This window comes from Protopterus annectens, chromosome 4.part0 (genome assembly GCF_019279795.1).
Source record: "Protopterus annectens isolate FY-2018-M chromosome 4.part0, PAN1.0, whole genome shotgun sequence".
NCBI lineage: Eukaryota > Metazoa > Chordata > Ceratodontiformes > Protopteridae > Protopterus > Protopterus annectens.
The window spans coordinates 1,855,286,167-1,855,304,687 of record NC_056733.1 but is presented as its reverse complement, the minus strand read 5'-3'; the positions used below and the strand labels follow the sequence as shown (position 1 = coordinate 1,855,304,687).

Below are 18,521 nucleotides of genomic sequence, written 5' to 3'. Positions count from 1 at the left end.
CAGATAAAAATATTATCATATTGCAAGGTAAAATACTTTATTGTCAGTAAATTATATAAACACATGAACTTCAAGAGATAAATGTCATTTACGCATATCATTTTCAGATAAAAAATATCTGACAAGCACGACCAACATTGCTCACCTGCAGATGCAGTTATACCAGTGACAGGCATGTTTATTATTACTCAACTATAAATGCAACTAAATTAACATATTTAGCAGAATACTACATTCTGCTCCCTCAAAGGCTCAGTATAACTTCCAGGGCAAAATTTTATGTTACTGCTCACTCCTATCTTCCCCTCATCTAGGAAGGAAATGGTGGAAATGCAGCCTCTCCAGTGGAGGCTTATTGCCCCAAATGCCCCACCACAACATAGTCTTAAAAAGAATGGAAGGGGGGGTTACACAGATGCCCACATTATGAGACAAACTATTCCATCCTCCCTCCCTTAAGTGTCCCTCACTCCTTAGCCTGATCCTACCACTACCCCCTCCTCCCAAACTAATGGCCCTACTAACCCTAGTAGATCAACTTATCTTCTCCCTCCCTTTTTACCTTGAGGAGACATTAATGGACAAAAGTGTCTGCCAGGAACAAAATTTGTCCACGAACCCTGCCTAAAAGCAAAAATGACACCAAATTGCAATGCATTTGACTTTATTGTCAATAAATTACATAACACATGAATGTCAAATCACTGTAAATGAGATAGATGTATGTCATATGCACATATCCTACTCAGATAATAAACAGTTGGCAGGCATGTCTAACACTGCTCACCAAGAAAATTCAACTATACCAGTGACAGATTTGTTAACTGCAGCTACCTGCAAATGCAAATAAATTAACATTCTTTGCAGTGTACTTACATTTCACTCACTCAAAGAATTAATACAACTTATTGGACAGTGTTTTATAATACCATTTTTCTTACATTCCACTTTCGACAGTAAAGAAATGGGGAAGAAGACAACTTCACCAATGGAGGATTATTAACTTAAACACCCACCAGGCTGCTTAAACAGCAGAGCAGCTATTCCAGCATTTTCTTTCCTGACCATATCCTTCATCAGCTTAACATTAACCACCACCTCTTTCAACAAGAGAGACATATGGACATTAAAAAGACCCAACCCCAGTTTCACTCATAGGTTCATATGTGTTTACTCGGCTAACAACCACAAGGACCATTTTAAGCCTAGCAATGCATCCCAAATCTTTGTCAAGTTCTGGTACCCTTGGTAAGTGTGAGCATGGGCCTGGGAGATGAAGCATTTACAAGCAGAGGCCTGGCAGATGTACACCTGGCAGATGACCATTTACAAGCTGCCTGTGTTCATTAGAGATATAGGTGGCAAACCAGGGATGAATTTCCTGTTCCCCTTCCAGTTGTCCAAGTTAAACTTGAATTGGGTTAGAGAGGAACTCTGCTTCACATGGGTGGGAAGGCTATTCAAGATGTACACCATAAACTCTGTTCCAAAGTAGGCTTATCATTAAAATCTAATCATCTAACAGCATAATTGCTAATGATGTGGCAGGTCTATCAACTCTTGTAATCAATAAATTGTCTTGCTACTTCCACAGCTGCTACCTTCAATGCACCTTTCCATACCAAGCCAGGAATAATAGCAAATCAAGTAATTACTGCCCCCCCCCCCCCAAATGATGCCTTTGCTGCAAGAACAAAATGTTATGTCCAGTCTGTTACCATTGTCTTCACTTCAGAATGACTCACAGATCATTACCTTCCAAATGTATAATGACTGTTCATGGATCTAATGCCCTCAACTGCAATTAATCCATAGCCAACAACTGACCCCATTACATTCTTTTGTATCTGCCCCAACACACATTCCAGCAATTGCTGTCTAGGCCTAAGAAAAGACCACCAGGTCTAAAAGCAGTTTGCTTTGTTCCATTGTGTATAAGAATGCTCTTTAACAACTACCCGTCATTGCCCGGCAAAATAAACAAACAAGAACATTAAATCACGTAACTGCCATACAATGTACCCACAATGTTAAACTCTAAAAACCTCAAAACCCACCTGCCTGGGTTTTAATTAAATCAAATACCTTCCTTGATAAGCTAAATCAGACACCCCTGCCAATTTGCAATGAATGACACAAGTAGCAGTCATCTACAGTGCCTGTACTCCTCAATGTTGTTATTGTTTGTCTTTCAGCTTTTCCCGGTTAGGGGTCACCACAGCTGAACTCTGGTCTGCTAATGATTGGCAGTTGGTTTTTATGTTTTGTGCCAGCCCGACACCCAACCTTCAACGAAGGCACGCTCATTCAACGCACATCTTTTGAATGCCCACTCGACTGTGGGGAGGACATGCAGACTCCACACAGAAGGCACTCCCACCCCAAGCCGAGAATTGAACGGGAGAACCTCTTGCCGTGAGGCAACAATGCTACCGCTGTACCACCGCGGGTACTCCTCAATGCTTTCTTAAAATCCACATTAAACTCTCTAGCTTCCAAAAGCTCACCAGACAAACACCTAAACAGCAACAACTGCTTATCCCTGTCTGAAAGCCTCTGTGTAATTACCTCCAACATACAGGCCACAAAACATCTCAGAATTCCAAAACAGAACTGCTTTCTGCCCTTTACCAACCTGATCTACCTTTGAACACCTCAACCAAATAAAAAGGCATCCGGAGTTATGCACAACTCTGACCATGTCAGTCAGAACAAACAATTAATTAATATGAAAAGCCCCTTCATAATGAAATACAGCCACCAGTGCCCACAAGATATACACTTCTCCCAAAGATGAAACCTCACACAAACCATTTAACATCCTTAACATTTGCCTTACTCCCTTTAGATTGCAGCCACACCTAATGCCGCTAAGGGCACTCTGATTGCCCCCACTAATTTTCAAGACTACCATCTCAGAACCCACATACCTAATCAACAAACCCACTGATCAATACCTATGATTTGGTGTCAAACTACCATCAAAGGCAGCAAACACTGACAATCAGAACTATAAACTTTTCTAGTAGAAACTGCCCAAGACTGCTATAACAACCACCATGCTAGTGTCAGTTCACCATCCTTTTACTGGAATTGCTGATGGCTATACTGCTGCCTCTAAAATGAAAGCCAAATCCTGAAAACCTGAAATCAAGTAGACCATCAGCTAGTATATTCTTCTTACCTGGTTCATGTTTAGCAGTCAGAAACAAATTGATCATAAGGTAGTGCAAAATAACTTCCATAATAATACTTGTAATATGACCAACATTGTGGGCATGTTCCTATTCACCAAGCCTTCCTGCTATGCCACTGCTGCCACCCAAATGGGCGTCAGCTCTAAGAAAGTAACTCCTCTGTCCAGTGCTCAGTTCAAGGCAAGAAAACCATAAAATATGGACCTGGACTACATGAAAAGAGACATGGAGGAGCTCTCAGATTATGTAGCACAGGCAGGAATGACCCTGGCCCTGAGCAGCATCCTACTATCACCCAGAATGATACCACAGTACAAGCAGAAAATGATTGATTTCAACAATTGGCTAAATTTCTGGTGTCATTCTAAGGAGATACAGTATCTGTCTGCCTGAGATGACATGATTGACAGACCTCAATGCTTTGCCAGAGATGGCTTGCATCTGCCACCCCTGAGTTTCTGGATACTGGCCAAGGCTCTTGCCAACACTATAGTGCCTTTTTTAGGTGGTCTTCCAAAGACCAAATTACCACCGTAACAGCTACAAACCACTGCAATCTGAGGTCATACTGCTCAACACTAAAAGTCTAAATCTCAAAATGCACTCGCTCAAAGCACTCCTTAAAATGGAGAACATTGACATTTGTGCTGTAACAGAGACTTGGTTCAAGGCAGCAGAAAGCACCCCTGCAGTACCAAGCTATAGCTCATTCCACATCTTTCGACCTCAGAACTTGGACTGAAGCTCCAAAGGCAGTGGTGTTTCCATATTCATAAAGGATGCGCACACCTCCAGACTGGTAGCCCAACATAACGCATCAGAGATACTTCAGGTGCAGCTAACATTGGGTAAGACAGCGATTCAGGTCATAGCCTGCTATAGGTCCCCAACCATGTCCCAAGATTCACACTCCACATTCCTAAGCACCCTGGAGAATATTAGGGCCCAACCTAACACTCTCATACTGGGTGAACTTCAACTACCCCTCCATTAACTGGGAAAACTACTCGGGTACCGATACACTTGTCCAATGTTTCCTGGAATTCATTAATTCCAATGCCCTGGACCAGCGCATTCTTACCCCCACTAGAGGTAGAAACATTCTTGACCAATTCTTTACTAATATGGGCAACTATTGTTCTACACCAATAGTCAACTCCTCTCTGGTTAGATCTGACCACAAACTAATCTCACCTTGGAAATCCACATCTACCCCCCCCCCCCACACACACACACGCAAAGGTAACTACCATTAAAAACTTCTCCAAAGCTAACCTTGGGCTAAAAACAGAAGTGGCTAACTTCACAGCACCCATGCAAATGGAGAATAGTTGCATGACTGCCGAATCATACACCAATGCACTGTACGAACACATACACAAATGCATGGATCTTGCCATACCCAATAGAACCAAGACACTCTCCTCCAAAAAAAGGAAGCCAATCTGGTGGTCCCCTGCCATAAACAAACTCTACAACAGAAGGATAAAACTGATGCAGAATAAGGTAAAGTCCCAAGATTAGATAAACTGCCTTATCAGCTTCAACAAAAATTTGAGATTCCCTCATCAAATCCTCTAAAGCTATCTATGAAAACAGAATTGCAGCAGATAGTAAAGACAACCACAAGGCCTTCTAATACCGAGAGTTGCTCTGAGCTACTATACAATGGTACCTCCTTTACTGAGCCAACAGATATTGCCAATATACTGACCGACAGATTCAGTGCCAACTTTACCCCTCTCTCCCCCACCAAAGGACAAATCACAATACCAGTAGATTGCCAGTCACCCAGTATTACTGCTGCACAGGTTAAAACAGCACTGTTCAAGGCCAAGAACACATCTTCTGTGGGACCTGACAATATCCCTGGCTGTGTTCTACATGAACTACAGGGTGAACTGGCACCTCAGCTGTGTGCCCTGTTCAATCACAGCCTCACCTCAGGCTTTGTCCCTACCGAATGGCGCACTGCTGCAGTCATCCCTCTACACAAAGGAGGAGTGACTACAGACCCTGGGAACTATCATCCCATTAGCCTGACATGTCTGATATGCAAAGCTATGGAATGCATCATCCTAATAAACAAGGATATAGGGAATCTCCAAACCCTGGATCCCACACAATTTGGTGTTGTGAAGGGTAGATCATGCCTGCTCAACCTGGTCGACTTCTTTGAGTCAGTCACCAGAGCTGTGGATGAAGGCAAGGTAGTTCATACAGCCTATCTTGACCTGGCCAAGGACTTTGATACCATTCCCCACTCAGGAATCATGGAAAAACTCACTAAGCTAGGCATCAACCCCTATATCACTAGGTGGGTTGCAAATTGGTTCACAAATAGAACTCACAGTGTGAAAGGAGCTGACTCCAAGTTAGACTGCTGACCAGTCACGAGTGGAGTCCCACAGAGTTTGGTCTTGGGTCCTCTCCTGTTTGGTATCTACTTCTCTGAAGTCCAGACCAACATGAAGGGACTCTGGCTGACAAAGTTCGCAGATGATTGCAAGTTGGGAACTATTATTAACTCTACAAGTGATGTTGACATCCAAAGGCTTCACTGAGACCAACGACTGGTGTCAGAACCATGTCCTTAAGCTCAATGCCATAAAATGTGTTATCATTCCCTTTGGGAAAAATCTGGTTACCATAAATTACCACATCGATGGTAGTCCACTGAACACAAAAGGCATATTAAGAAATCTGGGAACACATAGCAACCTCTCTTTTGACCACCACATAGCCACTGTGGTCAGAAAGTCATTCGATGGGGTCTATATTAGATAAAAGAATGTTTATCTAATCGGACGCTCACATGAGCGAAAATCCAAGAAATTGAAACTGGAATTGTGGGGAGCTGCAACCCCCCCCCCCCACTAAATATATATTCCAAGTCCGAGATCACACTACAGTGAGGAAAGGGCAAATATTCCCATTTTCACTGTACCGCGATCTCAAAGTTGCGGTTTCGAGTTCTGCAATTTTCGCTCATGTGAGCTTTCGATTAGATAAACTTTCATTTATCTAATATAGACCCATTCTGTGTGGCACATCTCATTACTAAGGGTTTCACATCCAGAAAGAAAGAGGTCATTGTCTCCCTCTACTCTTCCCTCATTAGGCCAGTCATCGAGTACAATGCCCCATTTGGCATGTACCTCACTAGACACCTGCAACAACTGAAGGGGCTGCAAAAGTACCTCACAAAGAGGATCCTAGGCCTTAAATACTTGTCCTGTATGGACAGACTAAAAAAACTCCAACTATTCTCTGTCTAGTATCGCCTACTTAGAGACGATCTCTGCTTGACTTTCAAAGCCATGTCTGACCCAGCTTTGTTAGAAATGCTACATCTAAAGAAATCCCAATCCTACCACATCACACGCTCCAGAGACCTCAACCTCATTATCACAATCAACAGAACAAGCTGGAGAGACAGGTTCATAACCCAGACTGCCCATGCTATGGAATAGACTTCCCATACATGTCAAACAGAGCACCTCACTGGCCCTCTTCAAGAGAAATGTTGATGAGTGGATGGGAAATAGGAAATTCACCCTGGGGATTACTACAGTGCCTCTACTCGACAGAGACATTTGGAACTAAGGTCGGGTGGCAAGATGCCAGGGTAATCCTATGGGCTAGGCTTGTAAAGGCTCCAGGGCCATTAGCCTAGTACACACCTATGAACCTATATGCACTCCATTCATAGTCCCCCAACTACGTCAGTATAAATAGCTACCCGTGCATAGTCCCCCAGCCATATCAGTATAAATAGGCACCCATGCAAAGTCCCTCAGCCATATCAGCATAAATATGCACCCATGCATAGTCCCCCAACCATGTTGGTATAAATAGCTACCCATGCATAGTCCCCCAGCCATGTCAGTATAAATAGGCACCCATGCATAGTCCCCAAGCTACGTTAGTATAAATATGCACCTATGCATAGTCCCCCAGCCATGATAATATAAATATGCACCCATGCATAGTCCCCCAGCCATGATAATATAAATATGCACCCATGCATAGTCCCCCAGCCATGATAATATAAATATGCACCCATGCATAGTCCCCCAGCCATGATAATATAAATATGCACCCATGCATAGTCCCCCAGCCATGATAATATAAATATGCACCCATGCATAGTCCCCCAGCCATGGTAATATAAATATGCACCCATGCATAGTCCCCCAACCATATAAGTATAAATATGCACCCATGCACAATCCCCCAGCCATTTCTGTATAAATAGCCACCCATGCATAGTCACCCAGTCATGTCAGTAGAAATAGCCACCCATGCATAGTCCCCCGAGCCATATCAATATAAATATGTACCCATGCCTAGTCCAAGCCATATCAGTATAAATATTCACCCATGCATAGTCCCCCACTCATGTAAGCATAAGTATGCACCCATGCATAGTCCCCTGACATATAAGCATAAATATGCACCCATGCATAGTCCCCCAGCCATATAAATATAAATATGCACTGGTGCCTAGTCCCCCAGCCATGTCAGCATATAATTGCAATTGTCTGATGAGACCACTCCTCTTTTTACATAGTAACACCATTGTACTCATTCCAAACCTTCAAATCTTCCACGACTATCTTGCTAACTCTCACTTTATGGTGCTTTTTCCAATAGCCTTTAAACATATTTACCAATGACCTAGCAAATGCCCTATCTGGTCCTTTGTCTGTACAAGCAAAATGTAATAACCAGAATACCTCCATTATCTACCTTACACTAACATTAACATCACCAAACCTCTCCCAAATCCACCTTTTTAACTTCTCCAACTTGTTCTGTGGCAAACCGGCATATCCTGTGTCAACATCAACCAGTAATCTCAAAATCTAAGTGCCTGTGTTGGGTCTTCCCCGACTCAGACATAATGCTATAAAACCTTGCAGTCCTGCTGCCATACCCTCTTTACCTTCTACCAGTAACAGACAATTATCCAGTTAATGGACTGCTCTCTGCTCTGGGTTTCTTGACATCCATATTAACTCCACTGTTGAGCTAAACGTAATAACCTTAAGTAGCACAGGCTACTGCACAACCCATGAGCATAGCTTTGTTGAAGTAAAACCTTCCTTCCTACAACAAGCCCACTTTGGGCCAATCCTTCTTCTCCTTTATTTACCACAAGCAAGTGGAAAGCTAACTCATTGCTGAACATCACAAACCAATGATGACTGAAAAAGAAATAATGGCCACAGATGCATTATCTAGTGAGAAACTACTGAACCAACACCACCTGCTTATCAATGTGACCACTGACCATGTCCTCATCAAGGAACAAATACAGTGAATTAAATGAAAATCACTTGCTTTCTTTTCTGACTTCAACCTCAATGGAGATATCTGAAATGAAGCTAATGGTGGTCCCACCTGGGGGATAGCATCCTATGAGTGAACAATCTTCTCCAATTATGCCTGCAGTACTACTTCATGACCAATTCTCAATTGCGGATTACTATACACTTTACCAGAACCCTCATGCCTTAGTTGAATAGAACATCCCTCAGTAAAATCTGCTACCAGTTCTAAGGCTGCTACCTTGTCTGGGTAGTGCTCTAACCATAACAGTATAGACTTTACATTAATAGTAGAGTGAATTGATTTGAGTACCCTGAAAGAGCAATGGTCCCATAGAAGTCCTGAAATTACCTCTATCAGTGCCTCTGTTGGCTGTTGCCCCCCCCTATCCATCTTGCTCATTAAGTAGGCCATAACCTGCTTGACCACTACTATTATGACAGCAATGGGCCACAATATGCCTGTTCCCACAAACTAAATAAGTATATGCAGATCTGCACATTGAACAATAGCTCAGGCCAACACTGAACACTCTGCACACTTTGGTCTGTCCACTGATCCCTGTTGCTGTACCTTAGGCATTAATCCTGCCTTATTGGTCATTATCTCTAAACACATATCTGCATGTCTACACTCCATGCTCAGTGTGTTATCAATGGCCTTCACCCTTCAGGAATATTGTTCATACCAGAACCATGCATTACCCCTATGAATATCTGAGCTTCCCTTATTATCACACAGTATGTTAGCAAAGGAAGCATTTGGTCTGGCACCTTCTCCACTATCACTGCCTTCAAATATACAAAGAACAGCACCCAGTTGTACCAGGTCCTAGCCCTAAGCTTAATGGTATATCTCTTTCCCAAAGCAGCCAACACTGCCTTCAAGTCCTTTGAACCTGGAGCTTCAGCCTCCACTATAGTTTTAGCTCCAGTCACACATAACAAGTCAAACACATCAATGTATTCTCCCTGCCAAAATGTTTATTTCGCATGACAGGGATGTTTGGTGTGATAAACATGCCTCACACCCAGCCAGCAAAACCTGTTCCTCTTTCAAACCATCAGTACAGTCACTCTCTACCTGTTCTGTGCTATCTTCATGGATAAGCTGCACCAAGGTGAATTGCAATAGACTGATCCTCCCCTTCTTTCTGGACCAGATCCAACACATAGCAACCATGGCAGCTTCCTGTGGCCTGATACTGGCTGAGGGACTTGGGAGGAAACAAAAAAAAAAAACAGAAATCTTCGCAAAAGCTATAGTACTGCTCCAGCCACTCCAGTCTATCTTCTGATTCTGTGTACGACCACCATTTCAGTCTGAGTGGGAGGCCCATCCTGGCCAAAAAAAAAAAAAAATTGTTGAGTGGCCACATCAAATGAGCTCATTTGGAAGACCATGAGGCTTTTGGAAAAGCATGCAATGTTTGCCTTTTTCCAACATTTGGGATTGGAAAGAAAAATTACAGAAGACTGTCTCAACATATTAGAGGAGACTGCAGCATGAAGTATGTGTGCGTGTGTGTGTGTGTGTGTGTGTGTGTGTGTGTGTGTGTGTGTGTGTGTGTGTGTGCGTGTGTGTGTGTGCGCCTCTCTGAGGCCATCTCCAGTATTTCTCACATGCAGAAAACCAAGCTTCCACCACTTTTTAAGGCACTTCCTCTAACACTGCAGTAATTGCCAGGCCTTCATTAACTTTTTCATTTTCTGATAAATCACTAAACATAACAGTCAGCCAATAATGATATTTATTAGAAATTCATAGTTATTGTTATGAAAATGATTATAAGTTAATTTGTCTGGCTCTTAAGGCTCTGATCTGCTAACAAACTGCTTTCTGTAGTCAAAAGTAAAGGGATTGAATTGTGTGCCTTTGATCAATTCACTCAGACAGTGCTCCTTGGTCAACTGGAAGTGGACACTGTGCAGTGAGATTACCTGCTTAACAAATAAATACAAGGAAATAATATTTTAAATTTGGGTCTTTGCCACCTTTATAAATTTTGGCTTTGTCAAGAATTCTGGAGCAAAGAAGTTGAGAGATATGTTGTCCATTCCTTGTAAAATTTGTGGCTTTCTGTCTAATTGTTGTAGATTGCAGTCTTTAAATAATGATGGATATGATTTCCTGACTTTGTGTCCTACAAAAAATAACTGCTAATTCAAAGCGTTTTTATTCTAGCAACTTTCTAATTAGATAAACATTTAAACTCTGTTCCTGATTTTTGGATCTCTGATTCTTGAGCTAATAAGTTGAGAGGGTGGAGGGATTGTAATGGGTTTAACTGTATGGTTTTGACAGCAATGAACTAAGATACGTTTATGGCCTGTTATTTAGGAATCCATGCATACAATTGATCTCAAGTAGATATCTGAGGTGTACAGTCTTCTATGTGTCTGTAAATAGTTGTATCTGCATGTGTTTGTTTGCACGTGGTTCCTGCAACTCATAACAGTTAGGTTATAGAGTAAGGAAGGAAGGAAGGACTTGATTGTAGCAAAGAGGAACATATGAGCCATGGCCTTTGGGTACAATCGTTGTTTTTTTTATAATGATATTCTTAAAATGGACAGCAAGAAGTGTACAGTTGTAATACTAATATTTACTGCAGTGAGACCCATACATTTCATCTTAGTATCATGAATAACATCCATGCTTTCATCATCCTACTGATAGAATCCCTGTACACATATATCTAAACTGTATCTGTTAAACCAGGACTAAGGACCATTTGAACAATCCTAAATTTTACACACACACACAGAAATGTAAACTACAGTAAAAAAAAATGTTAATCATAATTTCCCTGGATGGCAAAGGTGCAGAGGTTAGTCAGTATGAATCTTATACAGGCGTATTACATTTGTAACATAGAGCTGAAAAGTAAAGTGTTTCTGCTCTGAATTTCAAATTCACCATCAACAAAGGCCATTTGTCATGTATAATGCAAATCTAAAAGATCAGAAAAATTTTGGATGACAGTAATATTTTATTGATATGTGACTTTCAAATAAATCTTTATTTCTGGTATTTTAAAGTAGTTTAGGTAGCAGTGAATAAAACATTATATACTTATGTATTATTTATTTATTTGACATTTGTTGACTGGGATAGTCCAACTGAGCTTGTGCCCTTTTTCAGTGGAAGCACGGGGAGAAAAGCTCCACAGTCACACATGATACAAGTAACATGTTCACAGTACAAGTTTAGTAGATACAAATAAAAATATTCTCAGTACAAGTTAAGCAAGCAAAAAGTTCAACATACATTGAAACATACAAAAAAATATATATATATATATATATATATATATATATATATATAGATATATATATAGATATATATATAGATATATACACACATACAAGTTTATAAGGTAATATCAATTGTTGTGCCTGTAAGGTTATAGCAAATGAGGCTTGCCAGACTAAGATACAATAATCATGAATAGAAGTATATACAGTTAAAGTAGCTACAGGTGTCTCTTACACTGGCACTGGCAGTATGAGGTTTAGGTAAAAGAAGGCATTCCAGATATGCAGACAGTACAGTGGAAGATGGGTAGAACAAGGAGGCAGATAAACTTCCAGGGGTTGTGAATAGGATAACGTTTTAATTAGGTGGAATAATAATAAGAAGGAGAAAGTTATATTCAGTAGAAGAATAGGGAAGGAGGAAGTAAGAAGGAGAAAAGGGTAGGAAAGTAAAAAAGTTGGAGGAGGAGAGAGGCAAGAGATTCCAGTGCCATTTGTTTTGAAAATGTGTAGCAGATCCATTAGAAATGGATCGGTGAATGCCTTGTAGGTTAGGCATAGATTACCCTTCAGTAGCCTGTAGGAGACAGAGCTAAGGGACAGGACATTAAGGTGGTCCTCATAGGACGTGTTATTTACACCTTGTATTCTTTCAGTGAGGAACTCCTGAGGCCAGTCCAGCTGTTGCAGATACCTGATGTTGTACATGCCGAAGGGTGAATTGTATTGGTATAATGAGGACTAAGAATAATGGCACTTTTATCTACATGCCATGCCCTTACTTATAAGCTGGGCCATGTAGAAGGAGTTTCCACCATGGACACATAGTGATCAGAGTTCAAGTTACTGTCAGTCCAAGTTCCCATGTCCCCTACCATTGGGTTTGTTCTTAGGGGAGTGTTATCAGTGTTGTAATTTGCAAGGGTGGTCGTATTTCCAAAGAGTATAATTGTGCATTTTTTTGCACTGAGTTTTAGGTCTGGCACCAGTTATTTGTCTGTGTTAGTCCCCACTGGAGGATATCTACATCTTTGGGGGATTTGGAGATTGCACCAAGCTTGCAGTCATCAGCAAATTTGATCAGCCAAAGGCCCTCCTTGACTTCAGAGAAGTATATTCCAAACAGGAGAGGTCCCAGTACTGAGCCCTGTAGTACAACACTAGTAACAGGCCTCTTGATGTCCTATCTATGAGCCATTTGGATATACATTGGGTGAAATAGGAATTTATGCCTAAATCTGTGAGTTTTTTCTATAATTCCCAGGTAAGGTATTGTCTTAAATGCCTTTGCCAGGTCAAGGTATGCAGTATACACCATTTTACCCTCATCCATGGCTATAGTGACCTCCTTGAAGAAGTCAACAGGTTTAGTAGGCATGGCCTGTCCTTGACGAACCCAAACTGGGATGGGTCCAGTGTTTGAACATTTCCTGTATTTTTGCTTATCAGGTCCATGATAATTCTTTCCATGGCCTTGCATATAAGACTAGGCAAATTTATGGGTCTGTAGTTCCCTCAGCTGTTTGATGGTCCCCTATCTGTAGTGGATTACCACTGCAGTCCTCCATTCCCTAAGGATGAAGTCTGTCTGGAGGCTGTGGTTGAAAAGAGATTCTAGTGGGCCAGACAGGCTGTGTTTCGAGCTATTTAGGAGGTGCTCTGGGATATTATCAGCATCCAATGATGCATTGTTTTTAGCTTTGGAGAGTGCAGTGAGGACCTGTTCATGAGTGATAGTTGGGGGGAAAATGGTAGAGGGTATTACCAGGGGAGTAGCTGAGGGTGATGGGGGTAAACTTAGAGCTAAATTTATCAGCCAGCAAATTTGCTATATCCTAAGGTTTGGTAAAGGCAGTTAAGAATTTTTACAAATCTGCCATAACTGAGTTCTGGGTGTGTGTTTGTGTGCTATGGGTATTCTAAGCAGCCATTAGCATTTTGATGCTACATGTATTATTGATTTCTAAAGTTGTACAGTGAAATAACTAGATTTTATGTATGAGTTGTCTTTTTCTTTTTGTGGTAAAATGTCCATGTTTATATTTTGTTTTCTTGTAGGACTTTGCATGGCAACGACCTTTCCAGTATCCCAGAAGGAGCTTTTAGTGATCTTACATCTTTATCCCATCTGTAAGTAGGTCGACACTGTGCTTAAAAAGCTTACTTAACATTTGTACATTTTTCCTAGATGCTTATACTGCTATACATTTACATTAATGTGTATTATTTAACAGAAAGACTGGGACTCTCATTTAACAGCACAACTTTTTTGTCTTATTGCCAATGCGTGATTTGATGATTCTAACACAAAAGATGTTTTTGTATGCATTAGGTATGTATCATATTGTAGGTACGTATGTATCATATTGTAGGTACATATGTATCATATTTAAAGAAGCACTAACAGGATATGTGCCTCCAGGTAATAAGACAGCTCAATAATTTTTTCTTTCAACATCCCATTGCTGTGCAAGCCTCTGTCTGACTCTCAGACTTGAAAAGTCCTGACTATGTTGCCCAGCTTTTTTCTCAGTAACCATGAGGACAAACATCATTTTGATGAGGTCTAGCACATAATTTAACATTTAAAAGACACTTCAGAATTATTTAGGGATATTTCATGTTTACAAGTACTAGTTTTGGTGTTAACCATTAGTTCCCTGAACTCTGTTAGGATCTCTCGTGGTATTAAATATTTTTTTCAGCTATCTGTGTTTCCATTGCATTTTTCCCATCTAGTTTCTGAATCCATTAGATCTCCCTGTATAAAGCAGGTAGCAGATGTGAAAAACTTGTTTGTATTACACCATGCTGGTAGCTGCAAAGGTTTTGTGCAGGTTTTTCTGAAGTCACTTACAGCAGATATGAGAAATACTGTCATGCTTTTCTGATGGAGAAGATGACCTTCATGAGGCATTCAAACTATAAGACCCATTTGAGCCCCTGAAGTGAAATAGTGAGACAGACAGAGAGAGGCAATTGTAGAGACATTGAAAGAAAGAAAAGATAAGGATCATAATCATAAAGAAAAAAAGAGAACTTTAGAAGTTAAGCCATCCTTAAAACATTCAGCAAAAATAGATATGCTGCCTGCTACAGAGCCAGTGTACCATGCTATATTAATCTCTTAATACTTTGCAGTAGAATTTATACCCTTACAGAATGCATCTTGCTGGATTACCCCTTTAATACCTCACAGCAAAATGTATAACCTTTGAGAGTGTATCTTGCTGGATTGTCCCTTTAATATCTCACAGTAAAATTTATACCCTTTGAGAGTGTATCTTGCTGGATTATCCCTTTAATACCTCATTGTAGAACGTGTACCCTTGCAGAGTATATCAAGCTTAATTAACTATTTAATGTATCATAATAGAATGTATACCCTTACAGAGTGTATCATGCTAGATTACCCGTTTAATACCATACAGTACAATGTTAACTCCTATATTGTATCTTGCTGGAGTAACCCTTTAATACCTCAATGTAGAATGTGTACCCTTACAGAATGTATCATGCTAGATTACCCCTTTAAAACCTCACAGTAAAATGTATACCCTTTGAGAGTATATCTTGCTGGAATAACCCTTTAATACTTCATTGTAGAATGTGTACCCTTACAGAGTGTAATTAAGCTGGATTAACCATTTAATATATCACAGCGGAATGTATTCCCTTACAGAGTGTATCATGCTAGATTAACCCTTTAGTACTGCACAGTAAAATGTTGATGCATAGACTGTGCCTTGCTGGAGTAACCCTTTAATACCTCATTGTAGAATGTATACCCTTACAGAGTTTATCAAGATGAATTAACCCTTTAATACCTCACAGCAAAATGTATACCCTTGCAGAGAGTACCATGCAAGATTTTCCCTTCAATACTTTTCAACAGAATGTTTACTGTTCCAGAGTGTACAATGCTAGATATGTACTGTTCCAGAGTATACTGTGCTAGATATGCTCTTCAACAGATAAAATATTTTTTATCTAGGGTCAATGCAAACTTTTTTGTATGTCAAAATGGGTATTGTTACTGTCATTTTTGGTTCTTTCAGAACTGTTTGTATGTATAATCTCTTTTCCTTTAGAGCACTTGGAGCAAATCCTCTATTCTGTGACTGTCACCTAAGATGGCTGTCAGACTGGGTGAAAGCAGGATTCAAGGAACCCGGTATTGCACGCTGTAGTGGGCCAGAAGAAATGGCAGATAGACTGCTACTAACTACACCTTCCAGTCACTTCCATTGCAGAGGTAAGATGATATAGCTCAATTTCAGCACAAATGCAAACAAGCATAACATAAAAAGTGTTACTAATTTTAAATATAATGCGTGATGCAATCTCAGTTAATACCTCAATCGTAATGTACTTTGCACAGAACAGAGCTGCCCATGTTTTCCCTGTCTCACATCATTCATTCATTATTTTATAATATTAGCCACTGCATTGATTTTAAGCATCACTCTAGCAGTCTCAGTATGGCACAGTATCTCTTTTGCTGATTAAAAGACATATCTAACGATGATAGGTCCATACTGGCTAGAAGTGTTTGTGTTAAACTACATACTCCTTAGGGCTCCAACATAACTGTAGAAACAGGGTACAATCTTCTTTCATTCTTTTTATGTATAAAATTAATCAGGTGGCTGCTAAAAATGCAGCAGATACAGTGCATAACACAATTACTTTGTCCAGCGAGGGATGAAATGTACTGTTGGTTTCTGCATTATGCAGTTGGAGAATGACACTAAATTACTGAACATTCTTGTGGTAATTTTGTATAATGTAAACATTTTATGTGCAATCAGAATAACACAAAATCACAGGAAAAGTTTATGTTATTGTTGACAGATACACGAAAGAGACAGGAAATAGAATTATAATGGCTAACAGATCTTCCTTGGTATTATATATGATAACACCACTGTGGAGTCAGAGAATGTTTTTGTTGTGGCTGTCACAAACAGTGGTTATATCACATAGTTGCTTCATACATGTAAGTGAAAATCCAATTTGACTGATGTTAAATGTTAATGACTTATGTGTCAAAGAGCATTTGTTGTACTTATGCCAGAGAGAACTTGCTAATAAAATCTAAGATATCAATAATTTGACTAAAGAAATTGTCTAAATGCACAGAAATTGGAGAAACTAGCACAGGTGACTGATTTAAAACCTATAGATACCAATATTCACAACATCTTCAAACACTACTTTACTGAACTCCATAAAAACATGGATAACTAGAATGTGAGGGATTAACCTCTGTAGGGCCTACCTCTCAGTAACAGTGATTGTGCAGAGAGACACGAGAAAAGTCCAACACTGTCTAAAATTGGCTGAGGAACTTGTAGGATGATTGAAATAGGCCTATCCAGGAACAATGCACCTTTGCAGTATGACATAATGGGCAGAAAACAATGCTGATGATGTAGTTTAGTGCAGAGGCTTAAAGCTATGAACAGCTAATAAGCTTCAATCTGTTCCAGATTTGATTATTTTTCTCTCTGTTTTCTTTTGTGTGACTTTGACCATCCAGTGCTTCCAGGTTAAATGCAACTCATGGATTATAACTGAGGAACTGGTCTGGACAATCTTTGAATGATAAGTTAAACTGAGAACACAACTGCCTCAATTGGCAATAGCTCACGTGGATGTAGAAAAAATCCTGTGGCGTTTATTGAAAAGCCTAGTGAAAGTTTCCCAGTGTCCTAACCAAACTTCCAGTAGTTGATATGAATACCACCTTGGATCTCCTCTGAAAACAGACCATTGGCTTAGTCAACAAACTGTAAATAAATAAAAAATAAATAAATAAAAGAAAGTGTGTTTAGTTTTTACTTTGCTCATAATTAAGGGATTTGCAAATTTCTCTTTAAAGTTATTACACAATTTTTGCATATTATAAAAGCAAATATCAATTGGACTACATTGTTTTGGAAGATCAAAAGCTGGCTTATGTTGCTGTTTCCAAGTTTATTTCTAAGAAGCTGTCCAAAGCAAAATACAGCTCAGTTAGTCAAATGCGACACATTCTTTGCCTCTGGGTCTTGTTCTGAATTCACACCTTTGTCTGCTGTCTTCTAAAGGATCTGCATGTGGTCTAATTGTCAACATCAAAGACAAAGACTATATAAAACTAATAAACAAACTCCTAAAGCTTAGCATATCCTGTCACTATAACCTTATAACACACGGGGATATTCATCCCAACCTTGGCCCACCCACACCCAATAACCTCCACTCTCCTACCACAACCCCCACAGTCAAGCTACCCCTTTTTATTCCCACTAGTTCCCTCCTAGCATTTCACCTAAATATTAGAAGTATTGACAATACAATTCCCAACCTACATGCCCTCCTAGCAATCCACTCCCCAGACATTATGTGTCTTATGGAAACCTGTCTAAAACCTAGTACTACCGACGATGATATACTTACCCCTAGGATATAATATACACCGGTTAGACCGTGCTACTAGGAAAGGAGGTGGGATAGCAGTCCTTTACAAAAACACTCTGTTAATAGAGACACCATTCAGCCACCCCAGTTCAACAATGCTGAACTCTTCATAACCAAATTACAGATTAACCAGTGCAAATGTTTAAACATAGTCTGTGGATACATTCCACCAGGCAACAACTAATACCTTAGAGGATATCCTGTACTGGTTATCCACTATGTATCCCCAAGAAACCATAGTTCTTGGTGACTTTAACACTGACTCCCC

The 18,521-nt window shown here is 40.1% G+C and overlaps 1 protein-coding gene across 2 annotated transcripts in view; it reads left to right on the top strand.

The window, feature by feature from the left end:
• LOC122800048 (slit homolog 3 protein-like) overlaps nucleotides 1-18,521 on the top strand; it is a 2,083,326-nt gene that overhangs the window by 1,856,646 nt on the left and 208,159 nt on the right. For both annotated transcript variants that reach the window (XM_044069531.1, XM_044069532.1), the window contains 2 exons: nucleotides 13,847-13,918; nucleotides 15,880-16,043. In XM_044069531.1, the coding sequence (XP_043925466.1) occupies nucleotides 13,847-13,918; nucleotides 15,880-16,043 (236 nt within the window). The remainder of the gene's footprint in view (nucleotides 1-13,846; nucleotides 13,919-15,879; nucleotides 16,044-18,521) is intronic.